Source organism: Eublepharis macularius, chromosome 6, assembly GCF_028583425.1.
Source record: "Eublepharis macularius isolate TG4126 chromosome 6, MPM_Emac_v1.0, whole genome shotgun sequence".
Lineage (NCBI taxonomy): Eukaryota > Metazoa > Chordata > Lepidosauria > Squamata > Eublepharidae > Eublepharis > Eublepharis macularius.
In genome coordinates this window covers 11,624,092-11,648,329 of record NC_072795.1, presented here as the reverse complement: position 1 = coordinate 11,648,329, position 24,238 = coordinate 11,624,092, and the positions used below count along the sequence as shown (strand labels likewise).

Here is a 24,238-nt window from a genome sequence, read left to right as displayed (position 1 = left end):
CGCTGCAGGGGCCGCATGATGGGCCCTGGAGTGCTCCTGCGGTCCACACCAGCCCAATTTTCGCCCGTTTGAGGCCAAAATCGGCCCACTGCAGAGCACAGGAACACTGCTGGGGCAGTGCATGCCATCACAAGGCCCCGCTAGAGCCTGTTGTATTGTCAAACACAACGGGCTTTGTTGCTAGTTTCATAACAAATCTGACTGATTTAAACTTAAATTTAATTGAGAAACATGAGGAGACTTAATTCTTGTTGCCTTTCCCTGTTCCATCTCTGCAGGTTTTATCTTAATGATCATTTACATTTTGATATCTTGCTTTATTAAAAATACTAGAGTTTATTTTAATAAAATAAATCATTAACCTCTTAAGAGGAGTCTCTGCGTCTTGGTGGGGAAAGTACCGCAGGAAGAACCCTATAAATTATTTTGTGCTGACAGTCTCTCAAAAAGGAGCAAAAGCTGTTTTCAGGTCTCACTTCAAAGTCTGAACGCTGCTCAGAGTTAAAAGATAAAATCTTTACACTGAATAGTTGGGAGGCCTTAATGAGAAGCGGATAAGCATTCTATTACAGACGTGCATGCCCAAACCAAAATATAAATGAAAATGATATATGAAAACTGAACTCCTGCAGGTTAAACAACTAAACTTTAGTTGATTGCAACTAGACCCTACAGTTTTGGATGGGAGCCCGTGGGTAAGTTCTCCTAATGCTGTCACTCTCTAATGATCGAAGGAGATTTCTGCTGACACAAAAACTGATCAAAGAACCCCTGGGCACTAGTGGAAGGCTCCATGCGCTGAAGAAAAAGAGCTACCTTTAAACAGGACAGGTCCACAGGATCCAACCCTTTATTCCAGGGTTTCTCAAAATGGTGCCCATGGGCGCCGTGATGCCCACCAAGCCTTTCAGAAAGTTGGGGGAGGGGTTATAAGGCATAGCTTTGTTATTGGCTTCCCTCATCAGATGAAAGGGTTTTCCTTTGGAGAATGAGGAGGACTGGTAAGCAATTGGGTTTTACTTAGTCACGGTGTGGTTCAGAGGGAGGTATTCCATTTGGTTCGACCTCTGGAGGCAGCCATTTTGATTTGGCTAAAATGGCACTTGAGGCGGCCATTTTAGCATGGCACTCACCACCCCCTCTCAAAATTCCAAAGGTGCCCCCACAGCCTCAAAAAGGTTGGGGACCCCTAAAGTATTCCCTCCAGCCAGTGTCTGAGTTAACTAAATTCAGTGACTAACTCCAAACATTTTGAAATCAGTAACATGAAGAGAACACATAACCACAGACTTCCTTTGCTAATGACTGAAGGAGACCACTCAAAGGGGGCTTGCCATACAGGCTTTGCGTACGGATTTTAAAGATTCTAAGTAATTCCATCACAGAAGCAGAACAAAACCAGCAAAATCAGAAGGGGTTCTTGAAGAACCAACCATCGGACCAGCCACACAAGAAAAGAGCAAGCTGTCTTCTTGCCAAGTTTGAAGAGGGACTTCCATTCCGCTGCAGTTTGCCACAGGCACAGAAACTACAAGCAGTGGGATGAAACAGATAAGGGACACGCCAAGAGTGTCTTTCAGGCGGGTAGCCGTGTTGGTCCGTAGAGGAGGAACAAGATTTGGGTCCAGCAGCACCTTAAAGACCAACCAGATTCCCAGGGGATGAGCTTTCGAGAGAGTCAAAGCTCCCTGTGTCAGATACCAAGAGGGTGGCGTCCCTTTGGCCCTCACACCATTATACATGGGGCCCAGCACCATATGCTCTGCTCCCCAACCGCTGTGCAGGCCCTCAAGGAGAAGCCTCCCCACCACCACCCCGTATGCCACTTGATTCTTCCTCTGAAGACGGTGGTGGGGCTTGAGCCGGTGACCTCAGCCTTGCAAAACCATGCGCTCTATCACTGAGCTATGACCCCATCCCAAAGGCTAACGATGGATAAGGAGCTGCCCAGAACTTATGTACACTTATTGACAAAATGGGACTTTCGAGAATTTCACCAACTAAAGATGGCCCTCACCCTTTGCCTGCGTTTGTGGATTCTCAAAAAGCCGGGGCTGGATCCCACGACTCTGTGGCGCTAATGGAAGGGCCGTCCTTTCCACTGACGCAAGAGGCTCTTCTGCCGGCCGATGGGTCCTTGCGGAAGTGGAAAGTACGGCCACGAGGGGAACAGATCCATGGGAGGAACCCCAATGCTTACACCCTTGCTAACTTTATCACCCCGCATGTAAAAATCAACACGCTTGTTTAAAATACATTTCAAAAGCACAGCTTTCAGGATGCTTGAACTGTATAGGATTCGACTCCCCTATCGTGCCTGTTTCCACTGAGAAGGAAATCCACTCCTCCCAACAGCCCAGAGAAATACAACCGGAAGCAAGTAGTGTGCTCAGAAACCAGAATCACATGGCTACTGGTCATATTTTGCTAGGGAGCAACCAGAAACAGTGTGTCCACCCCTCGGCAATGGTACCTCCTGCAACACCCCCCACCCCTGGCATTAGCAGAGCAAGGAATCTCCTGATTCATCTCATTTAGGCAGACTAACATCTGACACCATACCTGGCCGGACAATTACTGCTACATGGGGTGTCTCTCCATTGGCCTGTGGCTCTGGACCGCTTCCGGCCTGTAAAAGATGAGAGAAGGGGTTAGGAACAGCGAGCAAGCCAGCATATGACCCCCACACCTTTTTCATTTCAGTTACACAACTGCTCACTGGAGGGCAAGGGCATCAACCTCTTTCTCCATAGCCTATAAGAAAGGTGGAGGGGGGACTTCCAGGTATCACTCTGATTTCAGAGGGGCTCATACAAATGGGCCAGAACTGGGGAAAGAAGAGGGAGGCTCAGTTCTGCCCATACTAGCTAGCATGATGTCACAGAAAGACCCCTCTGCCCCAAAGTGAATGGAATAAGATGCCCTCTGGCTCGCTACTGACGCCAGCCAAAAAGCTTGGACATTTTCCCTCTGCATCACCCGCTGGCGAGAGGAAATGTACTTTTCCCAACAGAAATACGCCTTGTCAAATCTTTTTCTAAATTTCCTGAGACTTACTATGCTATATTTCTCCTTGGTTTTCACTGGCAACTAGCAAGTTCTCTTTTCACCCAATTCTTTAATCGCCAATTTTGAAATGTTCTTTTGATTTTAGCCTCTTTGCATGGTTTTGGAAGTTTTATTTTGGTTTTATCTCTCTGCATTTGTTTCTATCATTCGGACTTTTGAACAGAAAGCAGACTTGACCTTTCTAAATGGATACAAACAAATAGCCTGTGCCAAATGACCCCTGGCGGCATCCATTACCCTCTACCCAAAGCACAACTTTCCAATGAACTCCAAACCACAAGCAACTCCAGCGTCTTCCAGAAAGGGGTCTCCAACAAAGGCATTTAATATTTTCCCTGTGCAAAGGAACGGGACCATTTGCGGCGAGAATCTAATGTACGACTGAGCCCTTTGGACTATCGCAGGGGTCAGAGATCAAACCATCGTGGTCACAGAACCACCTTCCAGGATGTGGGGCCCTGGGAGGAAATGGGCTGTTATTTCAGATTTGACGGCAGCTGAGAAACAGGGGGTGAAAAAATTCTTAAATGTCATGAATGCGAGACATCACAGGGGAACAGACAAGATAAAATTCCAGCTGACGGAAAGCAAAAGAGTGAAAGTTGGGGTGTTTACATAGTGCTTCACAACTGAGTGCTAAAAGGCACGGAAGCCCGTGCCAAGCAGTTTCCCGCATCATGAGAGAAGTTGAGGCTCCTCCTTGGACTGGGATTATGTGGGGAATGCTCATGTGAACCAGGATACACTACTTCCATGTTCGCAGACATTTTCTTTCCAGTTATTATGACTTCAGGGATAGAAAGAGCTGCCCGCCAGCTCCATTACCACCCTCGTGTGAGCTTTATTCCAAGGATGGGCCACTGCCCCTTGCAAATAGGAGAAAGTGGCTGTGTGAACTGGCCCTAAGAGCCGTCCCATCCCACTCTTACATTTTAGAGAAAAGGACCTGCAGGGTTTGCATAAGCAGAATACGAGATCAGGCTTAAACCACAGAGAAAGGCGATCAAAGTCGAGGGAAGGAACATGTGTTACCTGTGGAGGAGTGGGGGTGGAGGAAGTTCTGGCGCCGGACATTATTTCCTCTGTGATATCCTTGCCACCCTGATTTGGATCTCGTATTCGGATCTGCCAGCCCATGAAAGAAGAGAGAAACTCATTGTTAGCGAGATGAACAAAGGGAGTCCGTATGCAATGCTGTCTAGGTGAAAGCATCACTTGTCCCTATCCACAACTTTTCCTTGAGAGAAGCATGAAGGGTCATTTGCAGCTGACAAGGAATCAAGGCAGCTCCCCTCATCTTCCCGAGAAAGCTGCCTCTGAACATGAAGGTTCTGTTTAGCAATCACGGGCCCAATGGCCCTTTATGGGCTTATCCTTCAGGGATCTGCCTGGTCCACTTTGAGTCATCGTCACAACCTGTCTGGAGCCACCCCTCCATTCTCTAGGCCCTCAAAAACTTACAGGTGCTGGGAACCTGGGGGGAAGAGAGCAGGAAAGGGGTCTGTCCAGCTTCTGGCGGTTGTCCGCGTGGAGGCCTGCACACACCCTACAAGAACTTGTGCTCGGCAAGGACCTCACACCGCCCATGACAGACAGCGACCGGCACTAAAGCAAGCTGCCATTTGGTTCCCGGCTTGGCAAACTTCCTGGACTCCACCTCCACTTCCTGAACTCCTCCCTCCCGCCCTACCACAGGGCTGAGGCCAGGAGGAAGCAGCAGGCTCCTCCTCCTGGCCCGGAGCGCCCAGGGTGGGTGGCTGGCTGCTGGAGGGGAAGGGGGAGCAAGGGAGAGACAGAGCCCTAGCAGCAGCCAATGAGGTCACAAGCAAGCTCTGTTTGGCAGGTCTGGATATAGCAGCTGGGTGAACAAAGTTGGGCTGGACGAAGTCCACAACAGAGCCTCTTTCTCCAATCTTGCCCAGCTCCACAGCTAAGAGAGATGGTCACAGCACAGCAGGGCAGGGCACTCCAGGAGAACCAGATGTTCACTGTTCCCCTGCACCCTCCCTCTAACGGCACAGCGCCCTCCCCCCCCGCCCAATAGGACAGTCCATGCATTCTGATGTGACCCAGCTCATGTCACAATGCCCTGGGAGATGCTCACACTCATTGGCTAGCTCTGCTCTTAGGTGGAATAGCTGCTAAATGCTCTTAAGGTACAACAGGCTTCCACCATCCTCTCTTTTGCTGTAAGAGAGTCCCTAAACGGTATATAAGGCAGCGTCATCAATCTTGCCCAGGGAAACTAAGCAGGGGCTCAAAATCAAAGCAGCTGTACACATCAGCATTAAACTTTTGGAATCCCTTCCTCCAAGAGGAAGTGACATCCACTAGAGCTCGAAAAAGATCAGACGAACTGTGCAGCCCATCAATCTTCCATGCACCGCAAGAGCAAAACATCTAGCACTTGTATGATGGAGTTAAAGCATTCAATGAACATCTCCTACACTGCCCAATTTTTACAGAGCCTCCATATTCAGGGGCACTCTGCTGCCAAGGACAGGAAGCCAGGAACAAGCAGTAGTAGGAGACGATTGAGACGATTGTCACCTTTGTGCCCTGCTCACGAGCTACCAGGGCTATGTGGGGAGCCAGCACCGGAAATAACCAGTGGGATTCCAGGGATTTGTTTGCTCTCCAGGATAACCAGTCGGCCACCCGGGGAAATGGGATGCTGGAACTGGATGGCCCACTGGCCTGATCCAGCTGCACTCTTCTTATGTTCTAAGGAGTCCACCGATACAGAAGGCTCTTTGTGCCATTCACTGACCAAAAATGATGGGTTCCAACGCAAAACAGGGGAACATGATGGCCCGTGGTTTGGGCCAACCAGGAAACTGAAGAGCAAAAGCCGCACGTAGCAGTATGCTCCCCCGTGCCACTGCGGATTTCTTATGGAGGAGGGATATATATATATATATATATGGCATTGTAAAGATAAAACTTCTCAGTGAACTGGGAGAAGTACTCCCCATGACCAGAAAAGAGATGCCACGCAGAATTGTTTGAAGGCATGGTTGCCACATGGCACTTGCTGACCCAAACAGGCAGAGCGGAGCAACCTTATCTTACTCGGGGGGGGGGGGGGGGCTGCTGGCTATGGAAGTGGCACTGCATCTCCCCTGGCACTTCTTCTCAAGACATTCTGCTTCCATGAAACTTTTGGTGTATCCTTTCAAATCCTCACTTCCATTGGAAACAAAGCCCCTGCCCTGTGTGCCTGTGGCTGAGGTTCCTCGAGTGTCCCTTTTCGGCCCTCTATTATCTTCTCCTCTGCTATCAGTCTTGAAACTGTAAGCTCCTTGGGGCAGGGACTTTTTGCTTATTTAACTCTGTAGAGGGACAGTGTGGTGTGGCGGCTAGTGTCAGAATCTCCCTGAGAAAACCTGGGTCCAAATGGCCCAGAACCCTTGGAGCCCATCACAGTCTGTTACCAAGCCTAGTCTACACGACAGGGTCGCTGTGAGGATAAAATGGAGGAGAGAAACTTTGTATACTGTCCTGAGCTCTTGGGGAGGAAGGGCACAATAAAAAGGCAACAGATGTACAATACAAACATAAGACGCCCTCTGAGGAATGGTCTATCTAGTTCAGCATCCTGCGGTGGTTGTTAGGGTATTTTTAACAGCAGCCAACCAGATGACCCACAGCAGGGACGCAAATCCTCCCCACCCTTTGCCCCCCCAGCAACTAGCGGAGGTATCCTGCCCCTTGTCAGATAGCCATGATGACAGCTAATAGCCACTGATGGATCTTTCCTCCACTGATGGGTCTGATACCAAAACGGAAATGTTCCCAACCTTAAAAGTGCGATCCACTAAAGAAATGGATGCAGTTGCCTGGTGAATATCCCCACTCCACAGGGTATAAAGTTCTGGAACAGGGCAGGGTTATCTGCACAAAGTATAGATGGTGATGATGATGAGGATGATGATAAGGAGTCCAGTAGCACCTTTAAGACTAACCAATGTTATTGCAGCATAAGCTTTCGAGAACAACAGCTCTCTTCATTAGATGCATCTGATGAAGAGAGCTGTGGTTCTCGAAAGCTTATGCTACAATAAAGTTAGTTGGTCTTAAAGGTGCTACTGGACTCTTTACTATTTTGCAACTACAGAATAATATGGCTCCTCTGGATCTATGATGATGATAAATAACATTAACAATAACAACAGTAACAGTCGATTTATATACTGCCCTTCAGGACAACTTAACATCCACTGAGAGCACTTTACAAAGTATGTCATGATCCCCACAACAACCACCCTGTGAGGTGGGTAGGGCTGAGAGAGCTCTGAGAGAGCGGTGACTGACCCAAGATCACCCAGCTGCTTCAAGCGGAGGAGTGAGGAATCAAACCCGGCTCTCCAGATTAGAGTCCCACTGCTCTTAACCACTTGGCAAGCCGTCAACCCTTTTGCAACCTCTCAGAGCCTTGTGGGAGTTTCTCAAGACAAGACAAGCTGCATTACAGTAATTAAAAAAAAACCTCAAAATGACAGCCCATGCCATCCAGGAAGGCATCAAATAGCAACTCAATCTCCGATACTGATTGAGAGGCTACACTCTGACTGTCCCATTCATACACCAAATCCCCTCAAGGGCATGTAACTCAACAGACCTCTTCATTCATTCACGCTCACAGAATGTTTAAAGGGGGAAAAAAATCAGATCTGTTCCTTCAACAAATGGCTATAACGAGTCTATAAACAGAAGAGGAAGTATTGGAGTAGGGTTAAATGTCAGATTATAGAAAGACTTGGATTCAAATCCCCACTCTGACATCACCCAGGTGACCTTGATCCAATCTTCTTCTCTGAATCAAACCAACCTCCCAGGTAGAGCTGCAACTCCCTCCAGGCTGGAGATCTTCCCAAATTACAAGTGACCTCCAGTTCCTTTAGCAAAATGGCTGCTTTGGGAGGGTGGGCTCTACGGCATTATATCCTTTCCCTGCAACCCACGTAAGGAGAAGAGAGGGGGTGGAGACGCGAGTTGATGCTCAATGCCAGTTGGTCACTATGCTACGTGGTACCAGCTCTTCGTAAGAGGCTGTTGTGGATGCGCTCACAAAAGAGCATTGAGGAGCTGTGCCAAAATTATAATGCTATGGATCAGTGGCCAGTGTTGAGCTAGTCCTACAATAGTCTCTGTCCACAGCATTTCACATTTTGAGAAAATGGTGAATGTTGCCACCAGTGGAGGGTGGCTGATGCACAAACAAAGAGGAAAAAAGACTCCTGGCATTATCAAAACTCTACCCATCAAGGTGCTGATTTCACATACTCACAGAGTAGTCAGGCTCTAAATCTGAACGTGAGCTGCAGATCTGTATACCTGAACACTTGGAGATATAAAAAAAAACTGTACTGCTGGATTAGAGTACGGTCCACTTATTTCAGAGGCCTGCCAGAGACTCATAAGCAGGGCACAACAGCCACTCCTTTCCCCTGTTTAGTTAAATTATGTGGTACTTAGAAGATACACTGCCTTTGTACATGGAGGTTCTACTGAACCTATTCCCCACAAACACACCAGCTTTTCAAGAAATCATCTAGAGGGGTCACGGTCACATTTTGAAGCTGCCAACTCCATAAGTTAATTGTGTTTCTTTTTGTCTGTCCTGAACCAATTACCGACCAATTTCATTAAGCTGGAAATCACAATCAATCACAGTTGCTCCAGTTTTAAGGACGGGGCTTCTGCCCACCACATTTTGCTGACGATAGAAACAAAAGCGGAACCGATTGCTGCATGAATGGTAAAGTGCCTCTGAATCAGAAGGCTTTCTAGCAATTTCAGATGATGCTGTGATACGGAGAGGACAGTTATCTGCAGAACAACTTTAAAGAACAACTTTTAAGCAGCCTCTGACAAAGCATCTGAGAATAATAATAATAATAATAATAATTAATAATAATAACAACAACAACAACATTTGATTTATATACTGCCCTTCAGGACAACTTAATGCCCACTCAGAGCGGTTTACAAAGTGTTACTATTACCCCACAACAATCACCCTGTGAGGTGGGTGGGGCTGAAAGAGCTCCAGAGAACTGTGACTCGCCCAAGGTCACCCAGCTGGCTTCGTGGAGGAGTGGGGAATAAAACCCGGCTCTCCAGATTAAAGTCCCGTGCTCTTAACCACTACACCAGACTGGCTGATCCATTTATAAGGTAACAGGTCTACAAGGACCCCAGCTCCAAACACACACAGATCAAAGTTCTCAAACCATCACTCAAACCCAGGCCCACGTCTAATTTATAACTCACACCAACACTTGACAGTCTGAGATGTCCTGGATCTACTGGGAAAATGGTATTAGATTGGCAGTTTGTTACTGGTTCCCATTCTAACCCTACCCTTTTCCTTCCTTTTTATAAAGATTTTTTTCCGGCTTTATTGATACAATATATTTCTCAAGGATATTTCTCTTAATCTCTTCTTCCCTGGGGGCTAAACGGCACAAATGTTACATAGTTTGCTACATCTTCCAGGGTTTCTGCCCTGTTAATTTGTGATTAGAGATGGGCACGAACCAGGAAATGGCGTTTCGTTGCGTTTCACGAACCACTAACCGGCGTGAAATTGCCCAGTTCACGAACAGGTTCGTTTGATTTGTGAATATGTCACTTCCAGGGCAGCAGAAGGTCTGTAGAAAGCCCATCCTCCCCCTTGCCTAGGAAACTGATTGATAGGCGCTAAGCTGTCTGCAGCGACAAACCAAAAAACAAACCAAATGAACCGCCTAAAAATCACAGCAGTTCGTCATCAGAAATGCCCTCCGACGAACCGCTGTTCGCAAACCAAAAAAAACCCTGGCCTGGTTCATGATGAACTTCGGTTCGTATTTCGGTTTGTGCCCATCTCTATTTGTGATTGATCTAGTACTGTCCTAGAAAGGAACCTTCTTAGCAGGTCAGTCTGGGTGTTCTCAGGAGGTCCCTGAGTGCTGGCACAGTTTATTACCAGGGTGCCTTTCCAGGGAACCCTTCATCGAATTTGTGTTTCCCAGCAAGGAAAGGCGCTTCTAAGCTTCCTTTTGTCAAGGATACCTTTTCTTCATCCTGTCTGCTGAAGAATCACTGCAGACATTTCAGTTATGTTTTACAGACCACACAGAGCTTGCACCAAAGTGCTGCTGAGACCCGGCGTGAGAGACATGAAACAGTCCCCATCGCTCCGCTGTGGCTGCATGCTTCAAAAGCAGATCTGCAGCTGCAAGCAAAATTATGTAGCTTGCCACCAATGGAACCCTGCAAAGCTCCTCAGAACCCAAAGGATTCACCACAGCACAGTCTGAAGAGGGCATCAAGAGCTATAGCTTCTTATACTGCTCCCATGAGTGATCTACTTGCAAGTCACGTAGTGTTAGGGAAGTAAGGACACACTGCAAGCATGTGCATGAGCAGGAATTCCCTCATCTTCAGCATGTCTGGATGCCCCCATTGCATCGACCTCATGTGCTTCTCTGATATCCCACCGCTGAGGAGGCCAACATTACCGACACACATCCAAGCAGATTTCAAACCTCTGAACCAGCGGCTTGAGCACAGCATGGCGGAGGCTGAGGAAACAGCCGGAGCCTTTCACTGTGACTCAGCACATTTTCGCTGGCAGCCCACAAGGGGAGAGGCCCGGCTGCAAGGCAACAAAGCAATGCAATCGAGCCAGAATTGAGCCAAATGGTGGGCACATGACCACAAGACACCTAGCAAGATAACTTCCTTGTTGTGGGAAATAAATACTGCCTCCAAGTTCTATGGCTGCCAGAAGCTAAAGAAGATTATAACCAGCTTTCGACATATAACCATGTGCTAAAAAAAACGAAGTGGAGCATAATTCATCCTTATATTTATTTGCATATATAAAACAGAGGTCAAAGCTCATGACAAGTATTGCATCATCTTAAGAGTGGGGCTCACATTTACGCAGCCACATCAACAAGAGGTGACAAACACAGGCAATCACAAACAGCAAACACAGCTGCAACTAGTCAGACACACACACTACTATTTTTAAGTGGCTAGCACAATTTGCTGCCACAAATGCCCCACCCTAATAGCTGCAAGCATTCCGGAGGCCGGCAAACATAAGATGAACCAGACCAGGGTTCACAGCCAACATGCACTTCAAAAATCCTTTTTCCCCCCTTCCCCAACCATCCCTAATGCACAATGAGATCCAGAAGTGGGTCTCGGACTCACATGCTTCTTCCACTACCACTCCTTCCTCCTCACGTGGAAGACCATGCCCAGAGCAAGAGATGCCATGGCCATTTAAAGGCACAGACGCCGCACCTTGCAATGTAGGCATTATGGCCCAGCTTACACTCACAGTAGAATCCTAAAAAGGTAGACTGCACCCGTTCTGGCTGGGAGTGACACATCTGGATCCTTCTACATTGGAGAGGTTTTAATCCAGCCTACCCTGACATGCTAATTTCTCTATTTGCCTTTTAGTGTGTGTGCGCATGCAAGAGCCCTCAAAAATGCGATCCCTATTTGTAGTTTGAAATGGACCCACCTCCCGACCTTGCAATGTACAGAAAAATAGGGGTGGAGGAGCATCAATGTGCATCGTGCAACATAAAGCACAACCACAGTGGGAGGGACAGCGGTGCTGAGCTGTATTTCCCTGTGATGACCTGGGTGTGGCATGGCTTCTGTGCAGCCCCACACACCACTGGTATCTTTTTTTTAAAAAAAAAATCTGTATGAAACACTGAGACCTACAGAGCTCTCGGAGTACCAAGCAAATCATAAAATCCAACATACTATAAAACAACTATGATCAATAAGGCTACGGACTGGCCAACAGCAACATTATATTACAAAAAACAGGGCTAGAATTTATCTCTATAAAAATCAAACCATGCTCCTAAGCACCCAACAGAACCAACATTTTAAAGACATGCACTGAAAGAGAAAGCTGCCCCAATGGGTTGATCCTAGGAGGAAGTTCCGTTAGAGGGTGCCATAACCTAGGCGGCTCTGCCATTTCTGACAACCACGCAGTTCGCTCTGTGTCCTATCTTTCTCTACAGGGTGCAACCCTCTGACCTAAACACAGGGAGAGGCTAAGGTGGGAGGAGACGCTCCAAAAAGCATCCTATACACCCAACACCTTTCTTTCAAAAAAGAGCCACTACACTCATTCTCCTCTCACCTGGTAACTTTACGGACATTACCAGCACAGCAGCGAACCGAATGGTGCGGAAGCGACTCCCACAGCACCGCCGTAGTGTATAAATCGGGCCACAGAATTTTCTTGGGTTTCTGCCTTATGCACAGCTCCAAGCGGCTCCCACTGACAATTCTTAACGCCAGACTCCGGGACAGAGCTGCATTCCGGACTTTCATTCCCTGCCGAACTCTGACCCTCCTATTGCCACACTCTCCTAGGCCAGCAGTTGCACAAACACACACACAGAGGTGGGCCCTCTTCCCCCCACGCTGCCAAACCGACAGCTGAGAGCTGCAGTAAGGCAAACGGCTGTCTTGACCAGGCAATCAGCGTTTTGCCCTTGCCACGCTGCTGGGAATGGCGCCTGTACTCCTTCAATAGGTCAAACGGCTGGGTTAAGAGTTAACGTATTCAAGGAGCTCAGGGCGGGCGCCTACAGATGAACTCAAAGAAGATCAGATGGGGCATCAAGGATCCAAAGAGAGAGCTGGACCTCAAACTAGAGGGAAGGGAGCTGCCAGGAGTTTTTCTTGCGGCTCTCACGTGCATCTTGGTTGTGTCAAGAGTACAAAACCAGGAATTCTTTGGTGCCAACACAACCCTGGGACACACATGAAGCTGATTTTGGCTGAATTCAGCCAACGGGTCCATCAAGGTCAGTACTGTCTAAGACTGACAGCGCCTCTCCAGGATCTCAGGTGGAAGGTCTTTCATATCACCTACTGCCAGCTTCTTTTTAACTGGCAATGGTGGGGATTGAACCCGAGACCTTCTGCATGCAAAAGAAGAGGCTCTTCCACTGAGAGGCATCCCCTCCCTGGAACCTCAGATCCAAAGCTCTTTGTTCGGTGGTTCTGCGGAGTGGCAGAAGGAACAGCGCTCAGTGGTAGAGTGCCCATTTTACATACGCACAGGAATCCAAGGTTCTGCCTCTGGCAGCTCCCGTCCAACGCACGAATTGACCCTCCACCGGCCTTCCTCGTAACTGCTGAACCTCCACAAGGGATCTCCTGCTCATTTATAAAATTCCTTTCCTGCCAGGGCTCGCTTCATTAAATCAACCCAAAGTAATTAAAATCGATTCGTTGAAAGTCAACCGGTTAAAAAAAAAAAGCAGAACCTGATTGTTCTCTCTAAAAGTGTGAACTGACAAGACAGTTCACGAACGAGAATGAAGGAAGTGTGGTCAAGCCAATGCACCGAGAAGAAGGGGCAGGATTTCCACGGCTTCTTCAAACCGCAGGTCCACGTTTAACGCAGGATTTTCTAGCCTGATTAGCAGGTACCATCCAGAAGCCACGGGAGCAGCTTTTCCCAACTCTGCTACCTAGAAGATGCTGAGGATTTAACTGGGGACCCTGTGACACCCACCGAGTATGAACAGACATGAAGCTCAATTACACCGAATTAGACCATCAGTCCGACAAGAGGAGGATTGTCTACTTGGGACTGGCAACAGCTCCCCGAGGTCTCAAGCAGAGATCTTTCACATCAGCTGGTGAAGTCCTTTCTAACTGGAGGCGCCAAAGATTGAACCTGGGATGCAAAGCCTCCAAATGCAAAGCAGAGGCTCTTCCAGTGAGCCCATATCCCCTCCTCCGTGGTTTACCACTTTTCCTGGCATCTGAACACTGCTGGGTTTTTGGCTGGGGCGGGGGGGATTCCTTACACTGATAGTATTTTGGTGCACGTGTGGGACAAACCATCTATTTTTGATAAGCTGTCTGACACTGTCTTACTAGGTCCTCAAAACATTGCACGGATTTACATGAACACCGTTTTGCTTTTGAATCACTTCTCCCGGAGCACAAACGTATGAATAAAACTGGAAGAAAAGCTATTTCAATCTGAGCTATCAGCACAGAATTCCTAGACTTCTAGACAACCACAATGCTCAGAGGTTCCCCCCCCCCACCCAGCTTTGCACAAACCAGAGAGGGCACTGCCTGGTAACAATCAGAGATGGGGCCAGAGATCCACCAGCCAGCCAAGAAAAACAAAGGCTACACCTGATAAAAACTTGGAATTTTCACCTCTCCTCCATCCCTTGCTACCACATCTTACCGTCTTGCGCTCTCGCTTTGGCGGGATTGGCGGCTGCTGGTTCAGCATGACTTGAGCAGCAGGGAACTGCTGGACGCCCTGGGCAGGATAATATGCACCAGCTGAGGAAGAAAAGGGGAAAGTTAAGACATGATCGTCCCAGAATTCTAAGGGGCAGATCACCCATAAAGAGACCGAGGTGTTGATGAAAACTTTCCTGCGAGCTCAAGGGACAAACCACGGAGGACGGCCTTTGGGCAGCACTGCCAAATTAGTAAAAGTTACCTCTTTCAGTGGGAAAAGATTCCCATGGCAAACTACCGCTCCCCTCCGCACATGCACATCGGGAGTCTCAGCAGCCGCAGCACCCGGAGTAGGAAGCTCCTGGCAGGCACATTCGGCTCGATCCCCAGTCAGGAATGCCGGAAACCCGACTGACTAGTTCCACAAGTAGCACCTCGGCATTCCTTCGCCATGAGACTCGGCGTCCCTAAGCCACCCCACACTTCCCCACCTGGGGCCGCCCCAGTTTTGTGGCAACGGCGTCCTGCCCCGGCCGGGACTGAGGCAAGCCCAGGAAGCCCCGCTTGTGGTTAAAAATTGGCGGCACCATTTGCGTGGAAGGACTGGAACGGAGGGAACAGACACACTGTGGTGTCGAGCCAGGTTTCCCAGAATGCCATGGGTCTGCAGCGCCACTCCTCCCACAATGCCTTTCCAAACCAGCCAGGCACACAGACAGCCTTCAGCTCTCCCTCCACTTCCGGATGTGGGAAGCCAACACAGGAACCATAACCAGCTCCAGGCCCTTCTTACCTCAGCTGTCCTCTAAGTCTCTCAGCTTTATTTCCTGCCCTGCATACATGTACCCACCCCGAGTTCTCCCTATGGGATGAATAATAACACTGTGAGCCAAAGAACGAGCATGATGGATGCTTCTAGAAATGAGCAACTGTGCAGAGACTCAGAAGCTCCGAATCCAATTCCAGGACAAGGAATCTCCCTGGTTTGCAGCAGCAAAAAGCCAAGAGCTTCGCGCCTGTAACCGCTAAACTGGTGCAGGAATGGAAGAACATCTCCAGTTAAAAGGATTTCAAGGCGGGAGATGCTAGAAAAGGCCCTTCTCTGCTTGCGACTGTGGAAAGCGGCTGCCAGTTAGTATACGAAGCCAGACGTCCGACTCTGGACAAGGCGGCTTCCTACGTCCAATATTTCCAACTCCTAGGAAAGAGTTGAATCAGACGTTCAGGCCCCATGGCCAATAGGCTTCTGAGACTTTTACACTTTCTTAAACTGGCGGATTGTGGTAAAAAATTTCACAGCCGAGATTCCCTGGCTCTGGTCCGCTATCCCACCCCGCTATCCACAGCGCCTGATACTAAGCACCAACAGCAGCTAACAAGGGACCCCCTCCAAGGCTGCTCCCTCACTTGTCCTCTGTGTAAATGCTAAATGAAGAAAGCAACAGAAGTCAAAAACAGCCCTGCAGGTCAGCAAAGGAGGGCATCAGGCCCACTGCCATGCTTAGACCCCAACACTGTGACGGACTGTGTCCTCCACCACTGAGGGAGGAAGCCAGAACCATGAAGCTGGACTAAACTATGACCAGAACTTTGCCACAGTGAAGGAAGACAAGCAACCCTTATAAAAAGGGAGCCAAGGAGGAGAGGGAGAGGGGGGCTTGGGGGGGGGCTTCCGCCCTAATCGTCTAGGCATCGGGTGCTCTTACAACTCCAGACATGGTGCTAAGCAATGTTGGGCGGCTAGGGTAGGGAAGAACCTGGACTCCCTATTGTCAGACTGCCAGTGAATTTGCACACTTACCCTCTTCTAGCACAAGGACTAGGAACTTGCTTCGTCTTACTCAAAGTTCCGATTGCCACTGTGCAAACTTGCTTTGAAAGCAAGATAAGCTTTGAAAACCAAGTTAACTGCCACAGCTTTCCCCAGCAGAGTAAGAGCCGTAAAGGGGACACAGCTCCCACCTACAGACGCAGCTGGCTACCGGGCCGCTGGGACACATTCAGCAGTGGCAAATCACTTGCTAGTATCCAACGCTGCAGCATTATTCCAGCTAAGATAGCATGCGCTTGAACAGTACTCTAAAGCCTGGGATAGGAAGGGAGGGATAGATAAATAAGCAGTGGAAAGCTTCTCAGAAAGTCTCCCCCCTTCAGCCCCTCATGGGAGTCTCTTCCGAGGAAGACTTCCAGTACCCCCAACACACAAGTCTCAGCTTTGTAGCCTAACTATCGCCTGCATGTAGCTGGACCCACAGAGCTCTGAAAACCGAGCCAGCTGCACCAACCGGTCTGGCTTGTTTGAGCACACGGAGGCAGCACACCGGCTGTGCTGAGTCATCTAGCCTAATCAACCTTACGGGTAGGAAGTGCAGAGTGGCACCTGCACAGTAGCAGCCCCCACCCACCCCGACTCAGCACGCTGCCCATGACGCAGGCCCCGGCAGGCTACGGTCATGGAAAGTTACACTGCCTTTAGGAGCCGGCCAGCTCCCCACCAAGGGAGAAAGCGGTGCCCGCCAGACTGCTTCCTGCCATCCTGGCTGGCACCGAAGTCCTTTTGAGGACATGCAAGTCGATTATGCTGGAAGCCCCGAATCTACACGCGCTCCCCTCGCTCCAGATACAACAGGCTCGACCCACCCACCCGCGTCTCATGGCTCTCTGAAGAGACCGCATACAGGGAGGGAGTTGCTGATGACACCTACCTGACTCCAGGGTGATGGGGGGGGGGATGTGTTTTGACAGCGTCTCAGCAATAAAGACACAGTGACCGGCAGGACTGGGGTGGGATGGAGGCCGCAGCTCACATTTCCGAGCTTGCAGGAGCCATTTGGGACAGGCCCAGGCTAAATATAGCGACAGGCCTGAGTGAGCATGTGAGCACCGTGCAGGGGAGGGGAGGGGGGGGGGAGAGGAGGACCAAAGCCTCAGGCATCACGAGACATCACGGAGCATCAAGACAAGAGCATGAGCAGAGAGACGGCATTCTGGGCAGGGGTGGCACTAGCAGAGTGTATCACTCCCCCTCTCCCTGTGCACATGTGCAACTTCAAACACACTGCAGCATGGGAAAGAAGGCCAGCGCTACCGGTTCAGGGGGTTGCCAGCAAGCCCACAAAGCTGACTTCGGCACTGCCGCAGCAACAGAAACAAGCAGGGGCTAAAGTCTGCACAGCCTCTGGCAGGACAGATTAATGTTTAACAATTCCATCAAGAGAGTGGAAGAGATGGGACGGGTGGGAGACTCCTGGAAAGCTGGACCCAGGCCTCAGGTCTGCCCCGAACAATCGGAGGTGGAGGGCAGGGTGCCCACCCGATCCAGCTGTCTTACTGAGATGAGTGGATGTGCACAAACGCAGGCCGCGATCTCCTTTTGTTCTGATGCAGCGCAGGAAGAGACTCCTGGCAGGCTGCTCCGCAACGTGGCCTTCCATCCCCTGGGGACCAGTTCTGGCCACAAAAGCCCTCTCTCAAGGGGGTAGTTTTAACTAGACAGCTGTGTTGGTCTGCCGTAGAATGGCAGGATTTAAGTCTTTCCAACAAGATCTTACTGGTCTCTAAGTGGGACTCGAATCCTGCCGTCCTGTCTCAGGACACCCAAGAATGTAGTCTCTCGGTAATGTCAGAGGTAGATAGATATGAGCCTAAAACATGTGTGTCAAAAAACTTTCAGGACCTCATGTTGCATCTGAACTCCTCTATATCCCCAATACTACCAAGATTTTTTAAGGCACTACCTCGCTGCTTCCCTGCACCCTTCCAATACGCAAGAAGGGAAAGGCCTCTATACAACACTTCGTACTCAAGCAATCCCTTTAAAGCTTCCACTTCCACCCTGAAAAATAGCTCATTACTGTACCCATTTTACAGACGGGAGAACTGAGGTGGCTGTCATTCTGACTAGCCAAGGACCTCTCATGGATTCTGGGGAAGGGAAACAGAGCTGGGATTTGATCTTATCCCTTGACTATTCCCTTATTAACAGCTACCAAATAAACAGCGTAAAGGTGCTCCCAAAGTGCAACAGCAAGATTTGGGTTCAGCACCTTAAAGACCAACTAGATTTCCAGGGAGACAGATACAGATGGGTAGCCGTGTCAGTCTGTCTGTAGCAGTAGAAAAGAGCAAGAGTCAAGCGGCTCCTATAAGACTAACAAAATTTGTGGCAGAGTATGCGCTTTCGTGAATCACAACTCACTTATTCAGATACAGCTAGATACATTCTAGCTGTATCTGAAGAAGTGAGCTGTGACTCATGAAAGCTCATACCTTACTACAAATGTTGTCAGTCTTATAGGTGCTACTGGACTCTTGTCGATTTCCAAATTATGAGCTTTCAAGAGTTAGAGCTCCACTCGTCAGATACCCTGGAAATCTGTTTGGTCTTTAAGGTGCTGTGGACTCGAATCTTGCTCTTCTTCTAAAGACCAACATGGCTATCCACCTGAAACTTCTCAAAATACTAGATATTTTGTCTGCTCCATGGATCTCAGGAGACTTAAATTTAACATTCTTGGCAGAAATATATCAAACATAGGACCAACCCCAAACACAGGACCAACCCATTCAAGCCGCTCACACCCAAGCCTGTCTCAAACATCAAACACGAGCATTATGAAAAAGTGGCCAAAGAGCAGAAGCCCCAGCCCCTAGTCAGCAGCGGAGATTTTGCATAAGCCGGGTGATTCAGTCAGTGGCATCCTTAGGATGCTGGGAAGGAAAACTGCTCCAAAGGCAGCTCTGCTTGATGACTGTTCCGCACGAACACAAGAAGCTGTCCCATACTGAATCTGACCGGTGGCCCATCAAGAGCAGTACTGCCTGCGCTGGCTGGCAGCAGCTCTCCGGGGTCTCGGATCAAGCTCTGTCACGTCACCTGCGTCCTGATCCTTAACTGGAGATACCGAGGATTGAACCTAGGCCCTTTTGCATGCCAAGCAGTTGCCCAAGCTTCTGAGCCACGGACCCTGTTCAGTCTTCTGTGGTTCTCTACAGAATCCGTCGTGCTTCATTTATTTGAATGTATTATACTCTACACCCTACAGGGAAGGTGGAATCGTTTGAGTAATAAAAATAAACCTCCAGATCCATACCTTAACCTTTGGGGGGGGGGGGGTGCAATAACATCTGCTTCTCAAACTGACAAAACGAGCAAAAATCATGTTTGGAGACCCTGCTGGTAAAGAGGCATCGAACCTCTGCAGATTCGCAAATCTCTCCTCTCCCTGGCCTAGTTCTCGCTGAGATGGTGAATTGAGAACTGGGCTGTGCCACTTCAGCCTGCAGGTGGGGAACACCATGACTGAATGCTCCGTCCTACCAAAAAGAAAAAAAAAACACCCTTCCCCGCATGTAGAAAACATATGAAGCAGGCGAGCGAAAATGTCTCCCTGATACTCTATTCTATTCTGGGAGGGAGAAGGGAGAGCCACAGCAGTGTTGTGGTTAAAGCATCAGACTAGGATCTGGGAGACCCAGGTTCGAATCCCCACTCTGCCAAGGAAGATGGCTGGTTGACCTTGGGCAGGTCACACACTCTCAGCCTAATCTACCTAACAGGGTTGTTGTGAGGGTAAACTGGAGGAGAGATGTAAACTGCTTTGGGTCCTCATTGGGGGAAAAGATGAGGCATAAATGAAGTGAATAAAATAAATATAAATATGGAGGAACGTGAACCATTGTACAAACCCTTGTCTGCACCTGGAAGTAAAACAGCCTGAACCCAAAATAGAAAAGAGTCCAGTAGCACCTTTAAGACTAACCAATTTTAGTGTAGCATAAGCTTTCGAAAATCACAGCTCTCTTCATCAGATGCATCTGATGAAGAGAACAGTGATTCTAAAAAGCTTATGCTACAGTAAAGTTGGTTAGTCTTAAAGGTGCTACTGGACTCTTTTCTATTTTGCTACTACAGACTAACACAGCTAACTCCTCTGGAGCCTGAACCCAGGTTTACGAATTCCCTGAAAAAGAAGGCCTTCCCCATCAACTGCGGTGGTATTCCCCGCTCCCGCCTCTTACTAGAAATATACTGCTCGCTATTCCCTTGACCCAAACCAAATGAATAACTCCACCCAACCCCCTGCTGAATTTGCTAAAAGGAAGGATAGAAAGTGAGCTGAAATTTGATTTCCTTTATGGTAGGCGCCAAGAGGAACACTTCATCCCGTGCCGATCTGCAGCGACTGTTATACCCGGTTCGACGTTTGACACCCAACGAAGTGATTAACAGTGAAATCCTAAGCAGAGTTACTCCAGTCTAAGCCCATTGGTTTCAATGGACTTAGACTGGTGTAACTCTGTTTAGGATTTCGCTGTAAATTTCAGAATTCAATCAGAGGGATGTATTTCTCAATGAAAAAGTCCTTGCACGCAGGGCTTTTTTTCAGCAGGAACACAGTGGAACGGAGTTCCGGAACCTCTTGGAAATGGTCACATGGCTGGTGGCCCCGCCCCCTGATCTCCAGACAGAGGGGAGTTGAGATTGCCCTCTGCAGTGCTCCGCGGCGCGGAGGGCAATCTAAACTCCCCTCTGTCTGGAGATCAGGGGGCGGGGCCACCAGCCATGTGACCATTTTCTCGGAGGGCAACCCACTGAGTTCCACCACCTCTTTTCCCAGAAAAAAAGTCCTGCTTGCACGTAATAAATTAGCAGATCAGGAAGAGGCCTGAGTTACACAGACACCCTCCCTGAAGTGCTTATTTCTACATGAAGAGAGCTGCTTTTTTTTCCCCCTACAGAGGGGAAGACACATTCCCAATGACCCAGAATCTCTGCCCATTCTGCTTTTTGTGGGGGGAAATGCCACAGAGTCCTTCCACGTCTAACCTACTCTATCAGTACGCTTGCCAACTTCAAGGTGGTGGCTGGAGATCTCCTGGAATTCCAACTGATCTCCGGGTGACAGAGGTCAGTTCCCCTGGAGAAAATGCCTGCTTTGGACAGTGGACACTATGAGATTATAACCGGCTGAGCTCCTGCCCCTCTTCATACCCCACACTCCCCAAGTTCCACCCCCCAAATCGCCAAGGATTTTTCTCCCTGGAGCTGGCAACCCTGTCTATCAGTAATCTTAACAACGGCTTTGAAAGGAAGGCCATCAATACCGTAACTGCGTTATGGGAACGCCACACAGTTGACAAGCTGTGACCGTGACAGCACAACAGAGACTTCACAGTTGCCCCAAACAAATTAAGAGCCTCCTCCATGCTCCTTCTATTCCGCAAGAGCTTTCAACACTTGACCCCTTGCAAAAGTGGAGCTCAGGCTTAGTCCAGACGATGCGGGCCCGTGACACACGTTCGGTCGTTTGTAAAGCATACCACGGGCATTTTGCCACCCGAGGAATCCAACAAACCGATTTGGTGGTGGTTTCCCCGTGATCATTTTGCTTTATGCTCCCGGGGTAAGAGGATTTGGCTGGCCACAGAGTTCCAATTCCGAACCATCAGCCTAGCTGTATGCGGACTATCTAGTTGTCTGTGTCTAGGAATCTCCCTTCAAAGCAGTGACTTCTACAACTTCCTTTAGGAAGCCTGCAATGATTTGCAAAGTAAGCCTTCTAGATTTTTTAAAAACTTTGCATCACATGATACAACCAATGTTTGCTACCATCAACACATGAAGGTTCCTGATAGTCAGACCCTTGATCCCTTGAGGTCAGTATTGTCTGCTCAGAGAGGCAGCATCTCTTCAGGGTCTCAGATGGAGGTCTTTCACATCCTCTCCTACCTGATCCTTTCAATTGGCAATGCCAGAGATTGAAACTAGGACAATATGAACGGAAAGGAGATGCTCTGCCACTGAGCCACGGCTCCTGCCCTGCAGAGAGCATTTATACCAGACAACGTAACATAACTGGGAATACGGTAAATTGCCTCGCTTCGACTAAGCCTCAGTCACAGTTATTTGCAGTGTTTGTTGGTGCCTCTGGGACCTGCTTTCCCTCTCCCCCTCTTCTCTTCTCCTAACCTTGGACTTACCAAGGTGAAGAGCAGAAATGTGCCCTGAAATAGCACGGCCAGCTCTGTCACAGATCACAGGATCTAACTTCTTGCACACAAAGCAAGCAGGCAGCCACGGAGGCTGCCCAGAAACAGGCTGCAACTGAGGAAAGCCTTATGCTACGGGCCGTAAGGTGCTCCAACGTGAGTTTCCAGCACACAGAGTTTGCTACGGTAGATGTACACACCATTTAAACGAGGGAAATCTCGAAAAAGCCCCAACCAATCACAGCCTCATCACAACCGAGACCTACATTCAAGCTGCTTGTTCGTGACTCAGACCGCTTCACCTTTCCCCCCCTTCCCATCCCCTCCATCCCGCTTCAAATTTTGCTTTTATTTATTTAAGATAAAATACATTTATGTTGCTGTCATCCACGGCAAAGATAATCCTCCTTCATTCACGCACAGTATCAACTGGTGCTTAATGAAGCAAAGGCCTCGCGCAAAGGCAAAGGGCAACCGTTACTGAGCCAAACACAACGCACGCAGCGAACGTGATCAGAAACATGACTTGGGCCACCAGGGTTCAGCCGGGCAGAGGGAAGATTGTCTAACATCTCACCACTCACACACACACACACACACCCAGCCCAAAGCTATGTACCATCAAGGTCTCCCAAGAGTTGTCAGTGACACAAGCTACATCTTTCCACACGATCTTACCATAGGTGCCAAATTCTGTGGGGCTGGCTCCAGGGTAAAAACTGGGGGCGCCCGGCTGAACAGGGTACTGTTGAGTGGGAACAACGTACGTAGATCGGCCCTGGGTCGGAGAGAAGAGAAAGGAAAGGTGCAGCAGGTTAGCACACACACAGAGATTCCGGGAGGCGGAGCGTCAACATCACCGGGGTTCGTGATTGCAGCGATGTCTCTGCTGAAGCAGAGCACAGGCAGGAGTGGAACCAGCGCATGACGAAGACGCTTAATGCCAGAGAGCATTCAGGTAAGAGACCGTGATTGTCCCCCTTCCAAGCACATGGAGCTCAAAAGTCCTTCAAGCTGCTGCTCCTAAAGCTGAAGGAAACCGCCTTCAGCTATGTGGAACAGCAGGGTATAAATGTTTTCATTCATTCATTCATTAACCTTCCGAGGAGTTGTGCACTTGCTAGTGAAGGCAGCCTCTCCTACCCATGACCAGGTTTTTTGGGTATCCGTCTGAACCTGGCTACTAAATGCATTGCTCAGCACCCGACTCATTTACCGACATGAACAGACGGGAGCCACAGCGCCTATTCTAGAGGCTAGGGACCAACACGAATGATTTCCACTACCAACTCTTCACGGGCTTGTTGCCTCCTTGGGCTTTCCCCCCAGCAGCATAAAGGCACATCAAGGGCTTATGTACACCTTTAACCCACCTGCCCTGGGGAATGAGCTCCATCAGCCATGTCAGGATGCTGTCTTAAAGCTTGGAGATTTCTTCCCCTCTCCTCCACCCCCTTTATTGACTTGGGAAACTTCGCACAAAAAGTTTCAAGTTTTCGCACCCTTGCGGAAGCTCCTTCCTTTAAGGAAAAACTCGCACCGGCATTTGTCAAGAGAGGCTTTGGGGAGCTCGCCTTCGACATCAGACCAAGTGCTTTGCGGGCTTCTGTCCCAATCCTACAACATATGCTGGTAGACAGTGAGCTGAATGGGTAAAACAAGTTCAGGCACCAGAGGCCAGGGAGCAGACACTGTCGCTTCAAGAGTTTCCCGGGAGGCCTGTTCACATGCCCCACTGATATATGGGCTACCAGAAAGGGCCAGAAAGTGTCCTAGCAGGGTGGCCAAGTTCTGCATTCGGACCACCTACGGGAGTCAAAGAAGGAAGAGAAACCTAACTGGCAGCTGCAGGACTCCAATAATTACACAAGGAAGAGAACAGGGGAGCACAGAGCGGTCTGAAAACATGGAACTAGCAGCA

At 49.1% G+C, this 24,238-nt stretch overlaps 1 protein-coding gene across 8 annotated transcripts in view; it reads right to left on the bottom strand.

Annotated features, from left to right (window-relative positions):
* Positions 1-24,238, bottom strand: part of EIF4G1 (eukaryotic translation initiation factor 4 gamma 1) — an 89,615-nt gene that overhangs the window by 34,348 nt on the left and 31,029 nt on the right. For 7 of the 8 annotated variants that reach the window (XM_054983287.1, XM_054983291.1, XM_054983288.1 and 4 more), the window contains 4 exons: positions 22,996-23,095; positions 14,324-14,424; positions 4,102-4,194; positions 2,563-2,629 (listed from right to left, as the gene is read on the bottom strand). In XM_054983287.1, the coding sequence (XP_054839262.1) occupies positions 2,563-2,629; positions 4,102-4,194; positions 14,324-14,424; positions 22,996-23,095 (361 nt within the window). Of the gene's footprint in view, positions 1-2,562; positions 2,630-4,101; positions 4,195-12,241; positions 12,389-14,323; positions 14,425-22,995; positions 23,096-24,238 lie in introns of those variants that run through there. The other variant, XM_054983294.1, reaches the window with a different exon arrangement.